General features: G+C 48.6%; 1 protein-coding gene across 3 annotated transcripts; it reads right to left on the bottom strand.

Annotated features, from left to right (window-relative positions):
* Positions 1-538: 538 nt before the first annotated feature.
* Positions 539-9,787, bottom strand: Slamf8 (SLAM family member 8). Of its 3 annotated transcripts, XM_046429075.2 has the most exons (6): positions 9,661-9,779; positions 9,295-9,475; positions 6,235-6,561; positions 3,656-3,961; positions 3,469-3,576; positions 539-1,272 (listed from the first exon to the last, which is right to left on the bottom strand). In XM_046429075.2, the coding sequence occupies exons 2-6, from the start codon at positions 9,383-9,385 to the stop codon at positions 1,208-1,210; spliced, it is 897 nt and encodes a 298-aa protein (XP_046285031.1). In that variant the 5' UTR covers positions 9,386-9,475; positions 9,661-9,779; the 3' UTR covers positions 539-1,207. The 3 variants fall into 3 exon arrangements, with proteins under 3 accessions (XP_046285031.1, XP_058430115.1, XP_046285032.1); XM_058574132.1 differs by having other exon boundaries at positions 9,295-9,787; XM_046429076.2 differs by lacking the exons at positions 9,295-9,475; positions 9,661-9,779 and adding an exon at positions 6,802-7,290.
* Positions 9,788-16,571: the final 6,784 nt, after the last annotated feature.

Raw genomic sequence — 16,571 nt, 5'->3', positions numbered from 1 at the left:
TCAGGCAGAAAGACTTACCCTGAGCTCAGCTGCTTTTGTGGAAGTTGAGCAAGAACTTCCTATTGGTTGAGGCAAATTCAGTATATCTTTTCAGTATTTCAGTATATATTTTCAGTCACTGTGCTAGAGAGTGAGGAGAGAACCTTAATGATACACTCTGCCCCTCCTCCCCTAGATCCTGAAAGAGGGATGAGGGTCAATGGAGATGGTGAGGATGTCTCTTAATAAGATGTTACCAGTCAAATGGCTTTCATTCCAACCATATGGCATGCCAACCATTCTTGGTCAACCTTAACTGCAAAATATTTTTGAGGGGCCATGAACTCAGATGACCTAAAAGTTCTTCAGGCCAGAAAGAGAAATCCCTGTTCCCTACCTCTCACCTTCACTTATTTGAGAACCCGTTCTTTTAATAATAATAAGTATTGGAACCTCAAACCATGGGGGCTGGAGGCTAGACTGGAACTGGTAATGTGTGATTAATTTTCTCTGTTCAAATGCTGAATGTCTTTTTTTTAAAAAAAAACATTTATATATATATATTTTATACATTTATTTATTTGTGTGTGGTGCTGAAGATCGATCCCAGGGCCTTGCACGTGCGAGGCGAGCGCTCTACCACTGAGCCACAACCCCAGCCCCTGTTGAACGTCTTTTAGAGCCTAGGACCAGAGCTGGAGGCAGTTCTTTGGGGAATGGTGAGTGCCTTGAATAGTCCGTGTCCATGTGATCTTGGAGAACGTCTCGAGTAGTATTGGGTTTAAACCCAGGGGTGCTCTACCACGGAGCCACATCCTCAGCCTTTTTCATTGTCGTTCTTCTTGAGTCGGGGTCTTGCTAAGCTGCCCAGGCTGGCTTCACACTGGCAATCCTCCTGAGCCTCCAGAGTGGTTGGATTACAGGCCTGTGCCACCATTCCCGGCCTCCTGGTGTTCTTGAGGGAACATCCTGTTAGCCCCGTCTTGTCCAGCACTGAGAGCCAGGACATGAACAGTGAGGAGAAAGAAGGGAGCGGTGTCGAAGTTTATGCCAATACTTTCTGTCCTGCCAGTGTGACAGCTGCCCAGGCTGTTCCAGAAATGTCACAGGAGGTAGAAGGTCCCTGAAGGTTTCCAGGTACCAGCTGTGTCCCGGGAGCATCATGTGCTTAGACAGGGGGTTTCCTCATGACCCAGTGGTCAGATTTTATTGTCTCTCGTGGCACTTTCTACACAAGGGGGTTCTCTGTCTCTGCAGCCACTCGGTCAGTACAGGCGTCCCTCTTCTTTTTCCCTGGTGAGGAGATCAGAAAGAAAGTTACCCCTCTCATGTTTAGAATCTGGCATACTTGGTCTGGCCCCAGGGCTCCGAATTCTGTTTTCTGTCATAAGGTCACCTTGGGCAAAGGGACATCTCTCCTTAGCTTCCATAATCATGGAAAAGGAAACTCTTAAGGTACAGGACGTTCTTCTTAATGTCTGATCTTGATGTGCACCTGTGCCATGTATTTAGCTGTAGAAGCCATGGGAAGTTAGGGCTGTGATGGATGGACCTGGTTAAATGACCAGAGGCCACATGGTAGACTTAGGACCAGCCTCGGAACTCCCTGTGTGGAGTCTCTCCACTATCCCAGGTGGTTGGGTCCTCTTTATCCCTTCTCAATAGTCAAAGTTGCTCTTTTCTGAACCTTGAAAGATTAGGCTAAGTGAAGAAACCAGTCACAGAGGACCACACAATGTGATTCCATTTATATGAAATGTTCAGAATAGAAAAATACAGAGAAACAGAAAGTAAATTAGTGGTTGCTTGGGAAAGTGGGAGGAATGGAGGAATTGGGGTTATGGGTTTCTTTTTGGGGCAGTGGAAATGTTTTAAAATTGGTGTAGTGATAAATGTACAACTCTGTGGATAGACTAAAAGCCAGTGAGTTGTGCACTGTGTGAATTATATCTCAATAAAGCTGTTTTTTTAAAAAAACTGCTCTTGCGGGCTGGGATGTAGCTCAGTGGCAAAGCGTCTGCCTTGCATTCGCAAAGCCCTGGGTTCGACCCCCAGTTCCAAAAAAGACAAAAAAAAAAAGAACCCCACCAAAAAAAAAAAAATAAGATTAAAAAAAAAACAACAAAAAAACCTGCTTTTGCTAGGTGTGGTGGTATATGCCTGTAATCCCAGCAGCCCAGGAAGCTGAGGCAGGACGATTGCAAATTCAAGGCCTGTCTCAGCAACTTAGTGAGACTCTATTTCAAAGTAGAATTTCAAAGGGCCGGAGATGTAGCAGAGTGGTAGAGTGCTCCCCAGTTCAATACTCAGTATTGGGGGAGAGGGAGTTGCTCTTCTCTTGGTTTCAAACGTCTTTCCATAAATCCTTAGGCCTCTTGGGGGGCAAAGGGCCAGGGCTAGACCCTCCCCCTAGTAGACAGGGCCTGCAGGCAGAGTGCAGCCACAGCTGCTCCCCCTGCCTTTCCTGTCCCCAGGGGAAGGACAAGCAGGAATCAGTCACATACACTCGCTTCTGCTCTCAGTGCCTGGGCCGATACTCTGGCGCTCCAGAACACACCCACCATAATGAGGTCTCTGTGCTCCTTCTTTGCTGACCCTGTGACCAGGAAGCTCAGGCCACCTGGCATAGAAATGGCCAGGAAGCCAGGTCAGTCTTGCTAGTTCTTTCAAGGATAGGGCATCCTGGCCAGAGGCAGAGGCTAAGTTGGATATAGAGCCCAGAAACTGTTCTGATCTCAGAGTTTTCTATTTCTTCTTTTTCTGAAGAAGGTGGCCTTATCAGCTCCTGGCCAGGGAGAGTCTTCTTTCAGAAGGGGGTTGAGATTCATGTAGACTTTCCCTTGACAAATATTTACCAATACTGCTTGTGTTCTAGGAAGCACCGGACAGGCCTCATCGGTGACCCCAGCCTTTGCCTTTAAAGGGCTCAGAATTCAGTGTGTTGGGGGTACAAGTATAATTAGTTATGTAATTGGGGTAATCGCTGGAGATTAAAGAAAGACATTAGCCAACCTGATGGTGGGGCTGAAGGGTTGTGGTCAGGGAAGTCCTCCTGGACATCCTTACCTTGAAGACTGAGTGGGAATTAGTCAAATGGAGAAGGGGAGTGGCACATGTCTGTAATCCCAGCAGTTCGGGGAGGCTGAGGCCAGAGGGTTGCAAGTTCAATGCCAGCCTCAGCAACTTAGTAAGACCCTAAGCAAATGAGCCAGACCCTGTCTCAACACAGGAAATAAAAGGCTTGGGAATTGGCTCAGCAGTTGAGGACCCCTGGGTTCAATCCCTGGTACCAAAAACAAAATCAAGAAGACCGTTTGAGTGGCTCAGTGTGGTTGGAGACCAAAGTATGAAGTAGAGAAGACCAAGAAATAAGGCAGAAGAGGTGGGGGACAGGTCATCTGAAGCCTAAGTAGAGGGAGGTCCAGCCTTCACCCTCCTCCCCAGTAGGTCCACCTCCTCCACCATCTCCTGCACCAGCAGGACCCCTACCTGAGCAGAGGCCACAGTGCCACACAAAGAAGAGACCAACCAGGAACAGAAGCAGCGAGATGGGCACCACCACCAGTAACATATCCTTGTAGGAGGCGTTCCCTGGTGCTGGACACAGAGGGGTAGGGTCAGAGGTGGGCTCTATGCTTTATGATCCCTCCCCACTGACCAGAGGCCCATGACTTACCTGCTTCGTGATGGCAGCTCTCCCAGGGGGTGACTGTGGCCAAGTCCCAGCTCACAGGGTTGGAGACAATGCAGGAATAGGCCACGTCCTTGTCTCCTAGTCCCAGAGAAACACTTAGCACCTGTCCGTCTGTGAAGAGGCTCTGTGGCTCAACACCAAAGTCCACTGTCCCCTCCCGTCGCCAGCTATAGGTGATGTCACTGATGTTAGGGGCCCAGCAGGACAAGAAGGCCTGGCAGGTCTTGAGGGGCTCAGCATCCCCTGCTACAGCAATGAACACCTGAACCGTGGGCCTGGGTACCGCATCTGGGCAAGGACAGAAGAGCAGGTTACAGGGAGGCCGGGCGGGGCTCCAGGTCTGGGCTCCGGTGGGGTTGGGTGGCTCCTCTGGCTAGGCCTCTCTTGTTCTTGTTTGGCATTTCACTGCCCACAGAACAGAAGCTGATTCCTTAGTCACCAAAACTCTTCATGAAATGACTCATGTCACCCTTTTTGCTGTACCTCCTGCTGCCCCTCTCTGCCCACACTATTTAATTTGCAGTTCTCCCAAACAGGCCACATTGTCTTGTATCTTTCCTGCTTCCGCATGGATCATCTGTGCATATAGATGCTTTTTGTTCTTGTCCTCCCAGAAAACTCCTACACATCCTTCAAAGCCCAGCTTGGACGCATTGCTGAATGCCTTGACTGTGAAGCCACCCCTGATATTTTAGATTTGGTGCTAGGCATCTCCAAGCACATTGTATAACTCCCCCCCGCTTTTTTTTTTTTGGTAGCACCTGTCTTACAATGTGTCAGTCTGCCAACAGGAGATGATAAGCCTTTAAGTCAGGCAAGAAAGTGAGCCCATGCCTAGATCGTGGAGCTTGTAGTTTGGTGAGGAAGACAGTGTCTGACAAATGATTATGAATAACTAAGCAACTAATCACAAGGGTGCAAAATGCTGTGAAGGAGTTGCCCAGAGGCAGGGGCTCTGTCTTGTTATCTCGATAACCTTCTCTCTCCCGTGCTGTCAGATAGATGCTTGATACCTGGGCCATGGAACAAATCAGTGTCCCCATGTCCCAAGCTGCGGCTCTCCGTTCCTATATAGATTGACGCGTAAATCCCGAATCTCAGTGGCAGTGGGGTCAGTGGGAGAGCACTCTGGAAACAACAGGAGGGCTCAGTCTCTGACAGCATTCCAGAGTCAAGCAGAGTAAAACCTCATTAATGCCAACTCAATCTGGTGGGATTTGTGATATGAAAAAAGAAATGATTTGCTAGGCACACTAATAGTATAAACAAAGATTACAGGGGGGATATTTACACCACTTAAGAGGACAAGCTGCTTCCAAACACGATCAGGCACAGTAGAAACACCCATTGACATTTTCTAGTAACTGATCTGCTAATTCAAATCGTTCTTATCTATTGTCAAAGCAGAGCTCCCGAGGACGGTGGCTTGGCAGCTTCCTGCAATTAGTTCTAATCACGCTATGTATTTGGAAGCAATAAAACAGCAATTTCCTTAAAATCTGTAATTCAGATGCTGAGAACAAGGCAGTTGAGAGCTTAGTGGTGTGGGTGCTGCATGTATTATCGCACTCAATGTCCTCATTTCACATGTGTGGCAGCTGAGACTCGGAATGGGGGAGAGGTCCCAGGGAGGCCTGCGTGGTTGTCTAAGTTATTCACTGCATGAAGGCACTGGGCTAACAGGGTCACCAGGGTGCTGAAATACACCCAGTATTTTTCTTCTCAAGATGTGCGACCTGGTTCAGAACTTTGCGTATCCAGAAAATCACTCCAGTTTCGCATCAGCACCCCGAATGGGTCACCAGAGGATCACTCGACAGCCATCACTGCCGTTTGAGACACCTCCCCAATTTTCTTATGGCCTTTCCCTCTCTGTTTCTCTCTTCCCAGCTTCTATTCTTATTTTCGATTCTTAAATCTGATACCCCTCCCCCCATCCCAATTTCTTTTCTTTTTATTTTGTTTTTAGTCCTGGGGATTGAACCCAGGGACACTTAACCACTTAACCACTGAATCGTATCCCCAGCACATTTTTTATTTTTGATTTTGAGACACGGTCTTACTGAGTTGCTTAGGGACTCACTAACTGGCCGAGGCTAGTCTTGAACTTGCAATCCTCTTCCCTCAGCCTTTCAAGTCACTGCACCTCTTAATTTTTTTTTTTTTAATCTTGACATGGGGTCTTGCTCAGTTTACTCAGGCTGGCCTGGAACTTGTGAGTGTTTCTCCTCCTGCTTCAGTCTCTTGAGTGGCTGGGATTACAGGTGTGTATCCCAGTACCTGGCTAACCCTTAAATTTCGAAATAATTCGTTTTACAACAATTAAAAGACCTTTTTAAAGAAATGCAGCTGAGTGCAGTGGCACATGTCTGTAATCCCAGAAATTTGGGAGACTGAGGAAGGAGGATTACAAATTTAAGACCAGCCTCAGCAAGTTAGCAAGACCCTGTCTCAAAAGTAAAAAAAAAAAGGAAGAAAAGATAAGGTCTCTGGGAATGTGGTTCAGTGGTTAAGCACCTGTGGGTTCAATCCTCAGTACTGGGGAAAAAAGATACACTCACCATACACCTTGAGCTGCAGGGTCTGGGTCCAGGCCCGACCTCCTGTGTCCACCATCAGCACAGAGAAATTGCCACTGTCTCTAGACTGCAGGGGCCCGAGCTCCAGGCTGAGGTTGCTGTGCAGCTGGGCTCTGCCCAGGAAGCGGGAGTGGTACAGAGTCTCCAGGGAGCCCCGGAAAAACGTGGCCAGGAGCTCCTCCGAAGGCCAGAGAGATCTCCAGATGGCCTCGCGGACTTGGAAGCCTGGAGGATGCTCAGCCACCAGCAGCACGGAGTCCCCCACCTTGCTCAGCACTTGAGCACCAATAACTGCCATGGGAATAAGAGCTGGAGAAACAGAGACCCTGGTCAGTCTGCTGGCAAATCCTCTTCATCCCACTCCTGCACGCAGCTGTGCTGCTCTGGAGCCAATTAGGATCCCCCCACCCACATTCCCTTCTCTTCCACTGAGAGTGCACTCTGCAGGGATCCGGTATCCCCGAACAGGAAGAGAAGCTGAGCCCTGTGTTCCCGGAGCTCACAGAGAAGACAGACAAGCAAGTAATTAAAATAAATTGTGCTAAGTACCATGGTGGGAAGAATGGGCGTCCCAGGAAAACACTGGTAGGGTGATCGGGGACCCTCGCCCAGCCTTGAGGGGCTTAGAGAAGAAATAGGTAAACTGAGACCTGAAGGAGGAACCTGAACCAGCCAGGTCAAGAGGAGGGCTGTCTAGAAAGAAGGGGAAGTGCTATAGGAAGAGTGTGCTCATGGGGCTGGAGGGAGAGAACAAGTGTCCTGGGGAACTGAAAGTGGCTCTCTGCAGGGGAGCAGGAAATGACACAGCAGAGTTGTCAGGGCAGCCTGAGCAAGCTTCCTCCTGAAAGCAGCATTAGAATTGGGGCTTTATCTGTAGAGCAATGGGGGTGGGCAAGGAGCTCAGGTTCTAAGCAGCAGAGTGACATGGTTAGGAAGGTCACTCCAACACTGGCAGTGGGGTGAGACTGAGACTGTTGACATTCATTCAAGGTGGTGATGGAAACTTGAACTGAGAGATAGACCCATGGGGTTGGAGAGAAGTGGGACAAATTAAAGTTATTATTATTATTATTATTATTATTATTATTTCATCTTTGTGCTTGCAATGCCCTCCCTGTTTAGGACCAAATTCATTGTACTGAATTTACTGTAAACTGACCCGTACCTGGCACAGCAGTAGGATTCGATCCTGTCTCCTCTGGTTTATTTCTGTTCATTCTCGAAAGGTCCTTGCCTCTTCCAGCCTTCCCCGTACTTTACTGCAGGCTACTTGCCCTTTCGCACAGTGGTCAGGGATCAGCACTCTGACTAACCTTGTCCTTCTATTATTATTTTCTGTTTCTGATCAACATCGCCCACCAGACCATGGGTTCTCCAAGGGCAACAACATCTTTTTTGAAGTACTGGGGATTTAACCCAGGGGTACCCTACCATTGAGCTGCATACCTAGCCATTTTTATGTTATTTTATTTTGAGACAGCGTCTTGCTAAGTTGCCCAGGCTGGACTTGAACTTGTGACCCAGCTGCTTCAGCATCGCAAGCTGGTCTTAGAGGCATGCACCACTGGGCTGGGACAACATCATTTTTTTTCATCTTTGCACCTGAGACGCCCACCTGGTCCAGGTTATAGCAGAAGCTTGTTAAACTGTACTGAATTTGCTGAAGACTGATCTTGTATGTGGCACAGCTGTGGCCCCTGGGGTACAGAGCAGAATGTACCCAAGTGATGGGAATTGGGTTAAGGAGATGTATTATGGATGTTCACTTTGCTGGCCACAATAAATCTTGTCCTTCAACCATCTCACTGGCCTACTGGCCCCAAACACCTCTATCCCTACTGGAGATGGCTTTACATACAGATAGAATTTCACTGGATGTCAATCAAGATCTAGGTTCTATTCCGTCCTGCTCTGCCATAAATCAGCTGTTTGACCTGAGAACATCAACTTTCCTAAATGTTAGTGGTCTTGCCTATAAAACAAGGGGGCTGTACCAGATCATTTGGGTTGATCTCTTTTGTCACAGAGAGCCCTTTAAAAATTCATTTAAGGTCTGGGGATGTAGCTCAGTGGTAGAGCATCTGCTGAACATGTGCAAAAATAAACAAAAATTATTTTTAAAATATCCACATGTCCAAAGTCTAGGACAATGTCCTCACATGTTCATTGACTTGAAAATTTTGTGAATCCTTGAAAAGTTAGGCTCTTCTGAGGGTTAAGATATGATTTCCCCCATATACTTAGAAGTGTTGAAGGAATCTGCAGGGCCTTTGGAACCCTTGTGGCCAGGAACTTAGGTGGGGATACTGGACAAAACAATCTCAAAGTCCCTGAGTCTCTGATGTTAACAGTGAGACTTGATCTCTTCCACACCCCATGACTCCCATCCCTGGCCCTGCAGGATCTGACCAATGTCATGTTGGCTACCTGTTGACCAAGGAGGGGAACTTGGGCATCAGACTGATGGAGGGATTGCTCCCCGACGAGACCCATATCTCAGCCATTCCAATACCACACCACGGCTGGCCACCCTCAAGTTCACATGGACCATATTTAACTGACTCTTCTTGCCTTTCCTCCTACTCAGTATCCACCTCCCGTTGCCCAGGCCCTCAGGGACCCCAGTTTTCCCACATGGAGCTGGAAATACAGTTCTCAGTTTATAAGGAGCCCTGTTCTGCCGGGCCTTCATCTCTCTCCAGATGGTATATAGAATTCCCATGTGTTAACATTGCCAGAGCCTCAAGATTCCCACATTCAACTTTCTCTCCAAACCAGAAGTGCAACTGGCTCAGTTCTAACTGTCCTGGGCCACAAATAGCTCATATCTCCAGGATTCTGATGGTCCTAGTGCTGCCACCTCTTCCCACCCAGATCCCTTTGTCTCTGCCTAGCACTTGATGTCACTCAAGAACTTGCTTGCTCCTCTCTAGCTCTCCCCGGTTCCCAGGTTCACATTTGGCTTGGGGCCTGGACTGGCCAGCACAGCCGGGGAGGAGCCTTCAGCTCTCTGAGGACAAGCCATCCACCTGTCCCACTCACCTTCCCAGAGAAGCAGATTCCATAGGAAGCACGTGGCCATCCTTCTCCGGAGAAGCAGGCGAACTCCCTCGACAACCAAAATCCAGCACATCCCAGGCCAAGTGGATGCATGGAAGGAGCCGCGGTCCTTCTGGAAAGTCCCACATTCAGAAGGAGGAATCTTGACTCAGAACAAGATGCCCTGAAAGTGAAAACATCCCAAGTAAAGTGGAAGTTGGCTGCCGGCCTCGCTGGGTCTTCAGGAGCCGATTCTTGTAAACCAGGCTCTTTCCTGTGCACACGGTTGGCTAATGCGCGATGGCAAACACCCCTGCACAAGCTCATGTGTTCCTTGCTGTTACCAGAATTTCCTGCATCCAAACCTACCCACGGAGAGCCCTCAAAACTGCAATTTCTACCAAGTTGCTTCTCTTCTCTTTCCTAGACTTCTGCCACCCCCAGGATAAAGACTGAATTGTTGGCTTAGATGGAGAGGCTGTTTGTCTTCTCCAGTCTGGCCGCCCACATCCCCTCTGCTTTCTGGCCACCCCAGCTAGAACTACCTCTTTTCAGAACCACTCCTTTCACACTTCCATGTGTCTTATTTTTTCCTCTACCAAGAATGCTGTTCCACTTACCCTTGCAGGCTGCGCATGATTCTGAGACCAGCCACGCTCCAAGGCCAGGGAGAACCCCTTCTCCGTTGCCCTTATGTGTACCCCACTCTTCCCTTAGCATGTCGGTTGTATCAGTTTTCCGGTTTTCATGAGCAATTTGACCAGCAAGATCTTGGATTCACTTCTTTACTCCCCTCAGGGCTTGGCGCGTTATAGATGTTTAAGGTCTAATGAAGCTGGATGCAGTGGTGCATGCCTGTAATTCCAGGGTGCTTGGGAGACTGAGGCAGGAGGATCACAAGCACAAGGCAAGCCTGGGCAGCTTAGTGACATCCTGTCTTGAAATAAAAAATAAGAACAACTGGAGATGCAGCTCAGTGGTAGAGCACCCTGGGTTCTATCTCTAGTACTGGAAAGGGGAGGCTATAATCTGACCAATGGGCAAATGAATTCTAGACACAGGTCCTCATTTGGTTTTATGTAAGCCCTATAATTCACACAAAGGGCGTTCTGATAACCCTGGTCGAGGTGGGAATTTTTATTTTTATTTATTTTTTTGCTACTGGGGATTGAATCCAGTGGTACCTCACCATGGAGCTACATTTCCAGTCTTTTTTGTTTGTTTGTTTTGAGACAAGGTCTCACTAATTTGCCCAGGTCAGCCTGGAACTTGTGATCCTCATGCCTTGGCTTCTCGAGTTGCTGGCATTACAGGTGTGCACCACTACACCCAGCTCAAGGAAGGCTTTCCAAGTTGTTACCACTGGGGAAGGGTCCTGATTGTCCTGAATGAGGCTCCTTGGGTAGTCTGGTCCTGTCTAGTCTGTGACCTGTCACTCACATTGGCTGTGACCATACTTTGAAGTCAGCCAGAAACGAGGCCTACAGTGTGTGGGACAGAATTCCTGCCCTTCACATTCTCACAATCAAAATGTAGCAACAGAAATGCCAGGAAAGGCGAAGGCCTGCTGGCAGAGAGGCGCTGCTCTGTGCCAATGGGCCATTCACAAAGCCAGCGCAGCAGAAGGGAGCGGGAAGGGGTCTCCACTCATCAGCACAGGGTATGCTGCTTAAACAGGCAGAATTCGAACGACACCTTGAAAATGGGCATTATTTAGATAGAAAGAGAAAAAGGGGAAGGCCAAAGGTTGGGCGCCGGCCATGAGCATGGAGAGTAGAGTGTGCAAAGACGTGGCAGTGGGATTGTAGGCTCTAAGGACACCAAGGGACAGCAGGAGGAATACTTTAGAATGGTGTGAACTAGTGATTAGCAGTAGTGGGAAGGATGGAAAGGGAGGGGTTAAAGCGGCCTTGAATAGTGGGCTAAGTTATTCTGGAGGTCAGTGGTTCTCACTTTTGTTCAATACTTGGGGGTCTTAGGGATAATGGCTCAGTGGGTGGGGATGGGCCCAGGAACCTGTGGTTCTAACAAGCATTTTTCTCTAGGTGACAGTGCGGCCAGTGGACTGTGGGGATGCTCTGGGAAGCACTGATTAGAGGCAGGGGACTGTCTGTTTTGGGCTGGGGCAACTTCCCAGTGAGAGGACAGAGTACAGGCAGGCTGGGAGAGAAAGAAGAGACAGGGAAGCCTGCGGAACAGCTTGTCATGATGGCCCTGGTAAAGGAGAAGGGCCTGAAGTAGGAAGGAAATGTCTGCAGTGGAAAGAAAGCTGGGTTCGAGGCAGAGGGAGAGTCCTGGCAGAATTGGAAGCTGCCTGGCTGTAGGATAGAGGCCAAAGGAGGGGAATCATCTATGACTCTATTGTCAATTCTATCATTCATTCATCTGGCATTTATTGAGCATCTACTTAGGTGCCAGGTGCTGGGGACACAGAGATGAAAGGCTTAGTCCCTGCCCTTAAGGAGTTCAGAGTTTAGAGGAGGAGATGGAATATGTAACCCGATAATTACAATCAATGTGGCAAGAATAATGCTAGAAGTGTGCACGGGATGCTCTGGGAGCCAGAGGGCACAGGCCTGCCCCAGCCTGGGTGGGAGGCTTAGTGGAGGGGCTGGTGTCCCAGGTGTCTTAAGAGTACAAATGGATGAGGGAGGGTGGGAGTAATAGCTTAAGCTCTAGGTTTAGACTTGGGATCAAACCTTGGCTCTAAAATCATGCACAAAGTAACCTCTTGGCTTCCAGGTGCTCATCTGCTGAATGGAGGCTGATCATAGCATGTGCTGCCAGTGAACACCTGTAAGGGTTTCTAATGCTTCTTGCATATACACAGTGAGCACTCAAACATTGTCATTGCTACAAAATGGCTAGAGATGGGAGAGGTGAAAACCGTCCAGATGGGATAAAGGTGTGTTTGAGGCTGGGTAGCACCCTGCTCTGAATCTCTGCTTCCAGACTGGGAGCTCCATGAAGGCAGGACTGAGTTACTTTATTTCTGCAGCCTGTCTATTTCCAAGGACAGGCTTTCCAAGAGGGGATGCCTTCCAAGCATCTGTCAAACTGGATGGAATTATTCTGGAGAGACTGGGAGGGATGCAAGAGTGGGGCAAGCTTGGAGCGAGATCCTGAATTCCTTCCAAGGAGACGGCAGGCAATCATTGTCCCTCTTAGCAGAATTGTTTGTCCATTGTGGTCCCCTAACCTGTCCCCTCCCTTCTCCCCTCACCCAGAGCCCCTTTCCTTAACAGGTGTTTTGTAGAAACGGAGGGGAAGGAGGATGAGTGAGGTCTCTAAAATATCCCATCCAAAGGGAAAACCTGAGCCAACAGTGCCACAGCTGGAGAGAGGCGATGCTTCTGCCCAGATGCAGGGAAGGGTTAAGTCTGCGGCAGGCTGGTTCTCCCACTACTGCTAATCACTAGTTCACACTACATTAATTACCCAGCCACATGGGGGAGTGCGCTGGAGCAAATTAGCTAGTAAGTTCAAAGGGGCCACTCCCCGCATTCCTTAATTAAGAGAGCAGCTGGCAGTCAGAGCTGCTACTCCACCTCCCTGGGGCCTTTCTGGGAAGCCAGTCAGGTGGAGTCTGCGCTTGCAGAGGCCAGAGGAATAGCTCCATCTGCCTTGTGGAGGAGCCTGCACCCCACCAGTAGTAGCCCACCTCCACTGCTGGCTGCGAAAAGGCAGGGGATGGGGTGGGAAGGAGCAAGTGTTAACCATGACCAAACAACTGTGCAGTGCCTGAACTTGACCATTAACCTGGAGCCACTTGGTGCAGAGATTCAGGCCTGTAGAATTTGGAGGAGAGTGCACCAAGCTGCACATATTCCATCCTCTGTCTCTGAGGGCAGGATGGGGCCATGCTTCTCCCCCATGGGGGAGGTAGAGAAGGAAAAAGAAGAAGGGGTGCTAACGGAGTTGAGAGAAAGAGGAGGAAGGCTGGAAAGGAGTCAGAACAGTTGTTGAAGAAGGAGAGACATCCAGCAGGCTGCGGGGGAGCTAAGAGTCAGGGAGGAGGTTGAGCATCTACTTAGGTGCTGGGTGCTGGGGACACAGAGCGAAGGACACAGGGCTTTATGGGGAGTGGGTGCAGTTTTGAGGAACTGGGTGGGCTGAGGACTGAGGGAACAGGTAAAACGCCACTGCTGGGTGGATCCTAAAGGAAGTCAGTGTTTTGGACTGAACTCCAGCATCAGGCCCAACGGACCACCCAAACCAGAATGGAGGCCCTCACGCCAGGTGCCGTGTAATCACACTGGACTTTAAATAGGCGACTTTTCAAAATCCAAGAAATTCACAGCGGCCGATCAGGAGGGGACCAGTTTACTTGCATCTAAGGAAGTCGCCTCAGTTTTAGCCCTATCAGGAGAGGAACTTTGAGATGACCGATTCTCCATCTTGTTCCCTGTTTCTGTTTTCTTCCGCCCTTTCTTTCTGCCTGTAAAGCCCAGCTCCCCTACTCAGCTCCTCAGAGTGCGTTTAGATAGATTGCTGCCCCAATTTGTGAATTGCTAATCACAGCCAATTAGGTCATTTAACCTCATTTGTTGAAGTGTTTTGTTTTTATTTTTGTGGTACTGGGGATTGAACCCAGTGGCTACATTTCCAACCCTCTCTGTTTTTTTTTTTTTGTTGTTTGTTTTGTTTTGTTTTTTGAGACAGGGTCTCACTAAATTGTCTAGGCTGTCCTCAAACTTGGATTCCTTCTGCCCCAGCCTCCCAAGTATCTGGGATTACAGGCATGCACCCACCTTGCCCAGCATGAAGTATTGTTTTTTAATACCACCTAAGCCCACCTGCATGATCTGTATTCAAACATGCTACCAGAGCCTTGCACCCTCTCCCAGATGGCCAGTTTAGGCAGCTGTGGGGAGAAAGCTAGGTTTGGGGAAGAACACCCTGGAAGGAGCCGTGCCTCTGCCTTTTCTTAGGAAGACTTACTGTTGCTGAATTTCTGCAGATGTGCAATGGATGTGCCTTGGCTCCTGAGAGACAGGGCTGGTGTGGCTCTGAATCTCTGTTCTTCCTTCATTTTTTTTTTGCCTAAAATATACCTTTTCTGCTTCACTCCAATTCTTTCTCTCCTGAAATTAGGCAGAATTAATGGATCTTTAATGAACTAGGGGCATATTGTACACAGCTGGAGTGGGAGAAACCTAAGAGAGAGGAGAAAGAGTGAGTGGGACGAAATACTGCAGGATGGAGGTATGAGGGCCCTGCAGCTTTAGGTCTGCTCTGCTTTTGAGGCAATGATGCAGAGATGCAAGGGGAGGCTGATTAAGATGAAATAAAGCCACAATCGTGCTTTATTGAGGTAGAGAGGGGAAACTGGAGGCTCATTCATGCATTCGCTCCTTCACCAAACACTTGTTTGATTCCCATCTTGTGCAGGCTAACGCATCAAACATTTATAGAGCATCGAGCTTGTGTAAGCCCCATGAGGTCAGGAACTCATGCTGATGATGACAGCGAGCATGTACCAACGAAAAAAGAAGCCATCTCTGTTGATCTGTGCCCTGCGTGGGAAGGAATTCCAGAAACAAGTAGAACATAAGGTTGTTCTTTCAGGGACTGAGAGAAGAATTCCTCTGAGTATAGGCACGGGGACCAATGCCTGCTGTAGGAGCCCGGGTCTGGGCAGCTGCAGGTATTCCAGAATATGTGGCAGCACATAAAATACTCCCACACTGGATTCTTTCCATGCTGTACAGTCTGTCAGTAGTCAACATTGCCAAAGTTAATACAAAGAGGAAAGACTCAGAACTGTTACGTGGATGCTCATTTAAATAAAAAACGTGGACCTTAGTTCCTAGCCAGATCTAAACTAACAAACCTGGAATTGAAGAAATTCAAATGCATGTGCCACTCTTGGTTTAGGAGGCCGTTTTCAGCTTGTATCTAATAATGAAGTTGTCCAAGGAGTGGGTCAGACCTGGGTGGACCCTGGTGTGTAAGTCCCTGACTACCAGAGAGGGCCAGTAGAGGGCGATACGAGGCTCCCAGCTGTGGGTTTGTCTTTCTCTTAAGGAGCATGTCCAGGGTGCCTCTCCACCCTCAAGCAGCCACTGAGTTCTGCTTTCCTTTCTCTTGTCCATTAGGTAAGGTGACCTCAGATATCCCAGATCTCTAGAAAAGTCACAGCCAACTCACTCAGAAAAGTGTTTGCATTTAGCTCTGACTTGGTGAGAAAAAAAGAATATGTCACAGCCTGAAGAAGGCAGGGAGGAGGATGGACAGTTTCCTGACCATTGTGGTCTGGAGCCTGCTGCAGGCAGTGCTTTCCAGTTTCCTCTTTGCCCTTCCTCAGTATCAGCAGGGTCCAGTCCCTAGAGAACTGTGGATGTCCCATTCCCCCGGGGCCCTTCTGGCCTGCTCCCCAGCATCCTCCAGGATCAGAAGCAGGTTCCTATTCCCACAGCTGAGGCTGGGAACGGGGCTTGGGTGGGGGGGGGGCTGGTGTGCTGATAACCCACAAGCCAGCAAGAGTCTGGGCTGAAAAGCGTGCGTCTCTGAGAACTCTACTTTCTCTGTGTTCTTTTTTCCCCCCTTCAGTGTTCTTTGTAATGGTTCATTTTGGAAAATTCCATTTCATTCTTTTTTAAACTAAGGGAAAATGATGTTGTCAGCTGTGCAAGTAGAGCTGGAGGTGGGGAGAGATTCTAGGGAGAGAGCAAGTGCCTGGGCAGCCAGGTCAGGGGAGTGTGTGTGCGAGAGAATAAGAGATGTGTGAGTGGGTGTGTAGATAGGGCTTCTGACCCATCTGCGCTGAAGAACCCGTTTTTCTTTTATATTTCCAATCCATTGTGGACCTATACTTTTTGTAGAATACAATAAAAGCAAATTACTAGAAAAATGAAATAAAAAAAAGACATGCATACAAAAGACGAGCCCTAATTTTTTATGATTGTGTTAAACAAACATAAAATTACTCTGTCAGATTGCTATAAAAGTTTCTAAATTCTTGCTGTAATTTTTCTGCTTATCTTGTCCTGGACTAGTAAAAAAGCAATTTACAGACTGGTACCAGTTTGGGGGTCACATATTGTGTAGTGCTACTGTTTGGGGGCAGGGTGGGGAAAGGAAAGACACCTCGGGATGGAGGTGGTCTGTGGTCTATGGGTCAACTGGAAGGGCTGGTTCCTTCCTGCTCCCCATCATCAGTGTCTCCCTTCATGACCTGACATGTGCTCCTTTTGGGCTTTTTATAAGGGGTTGATTCTTCCATAGAGGGTGTGGCAAAGGCTTGGGGTTCTGTGGGTGCATTCCAGCTGACCCACGAA

The sequence above is a fragment of the Marmota monax genome, unplaced genomic scaffold, assembly GCF_021218885.2.
Source record: "Marmota monax isolate L192 unplaced genomic scaffold, Marmota_monax_Labrador192_F-V1.1 WCK01_AAM20220418_F8-fsc00145, whole genome shotgun sequence".
NCBI classification, from domain to species: domain Eukaryota; kingdom Metazoa; phylum Chordata; class Mammalia; order Rodentia; family Sciuridae; genus Marmota; species Marmota monax.
Note: the sequence above shows the minus strand (reverse complement) of the source record. Positions and strands in the feature narration are given on the sequence as shown.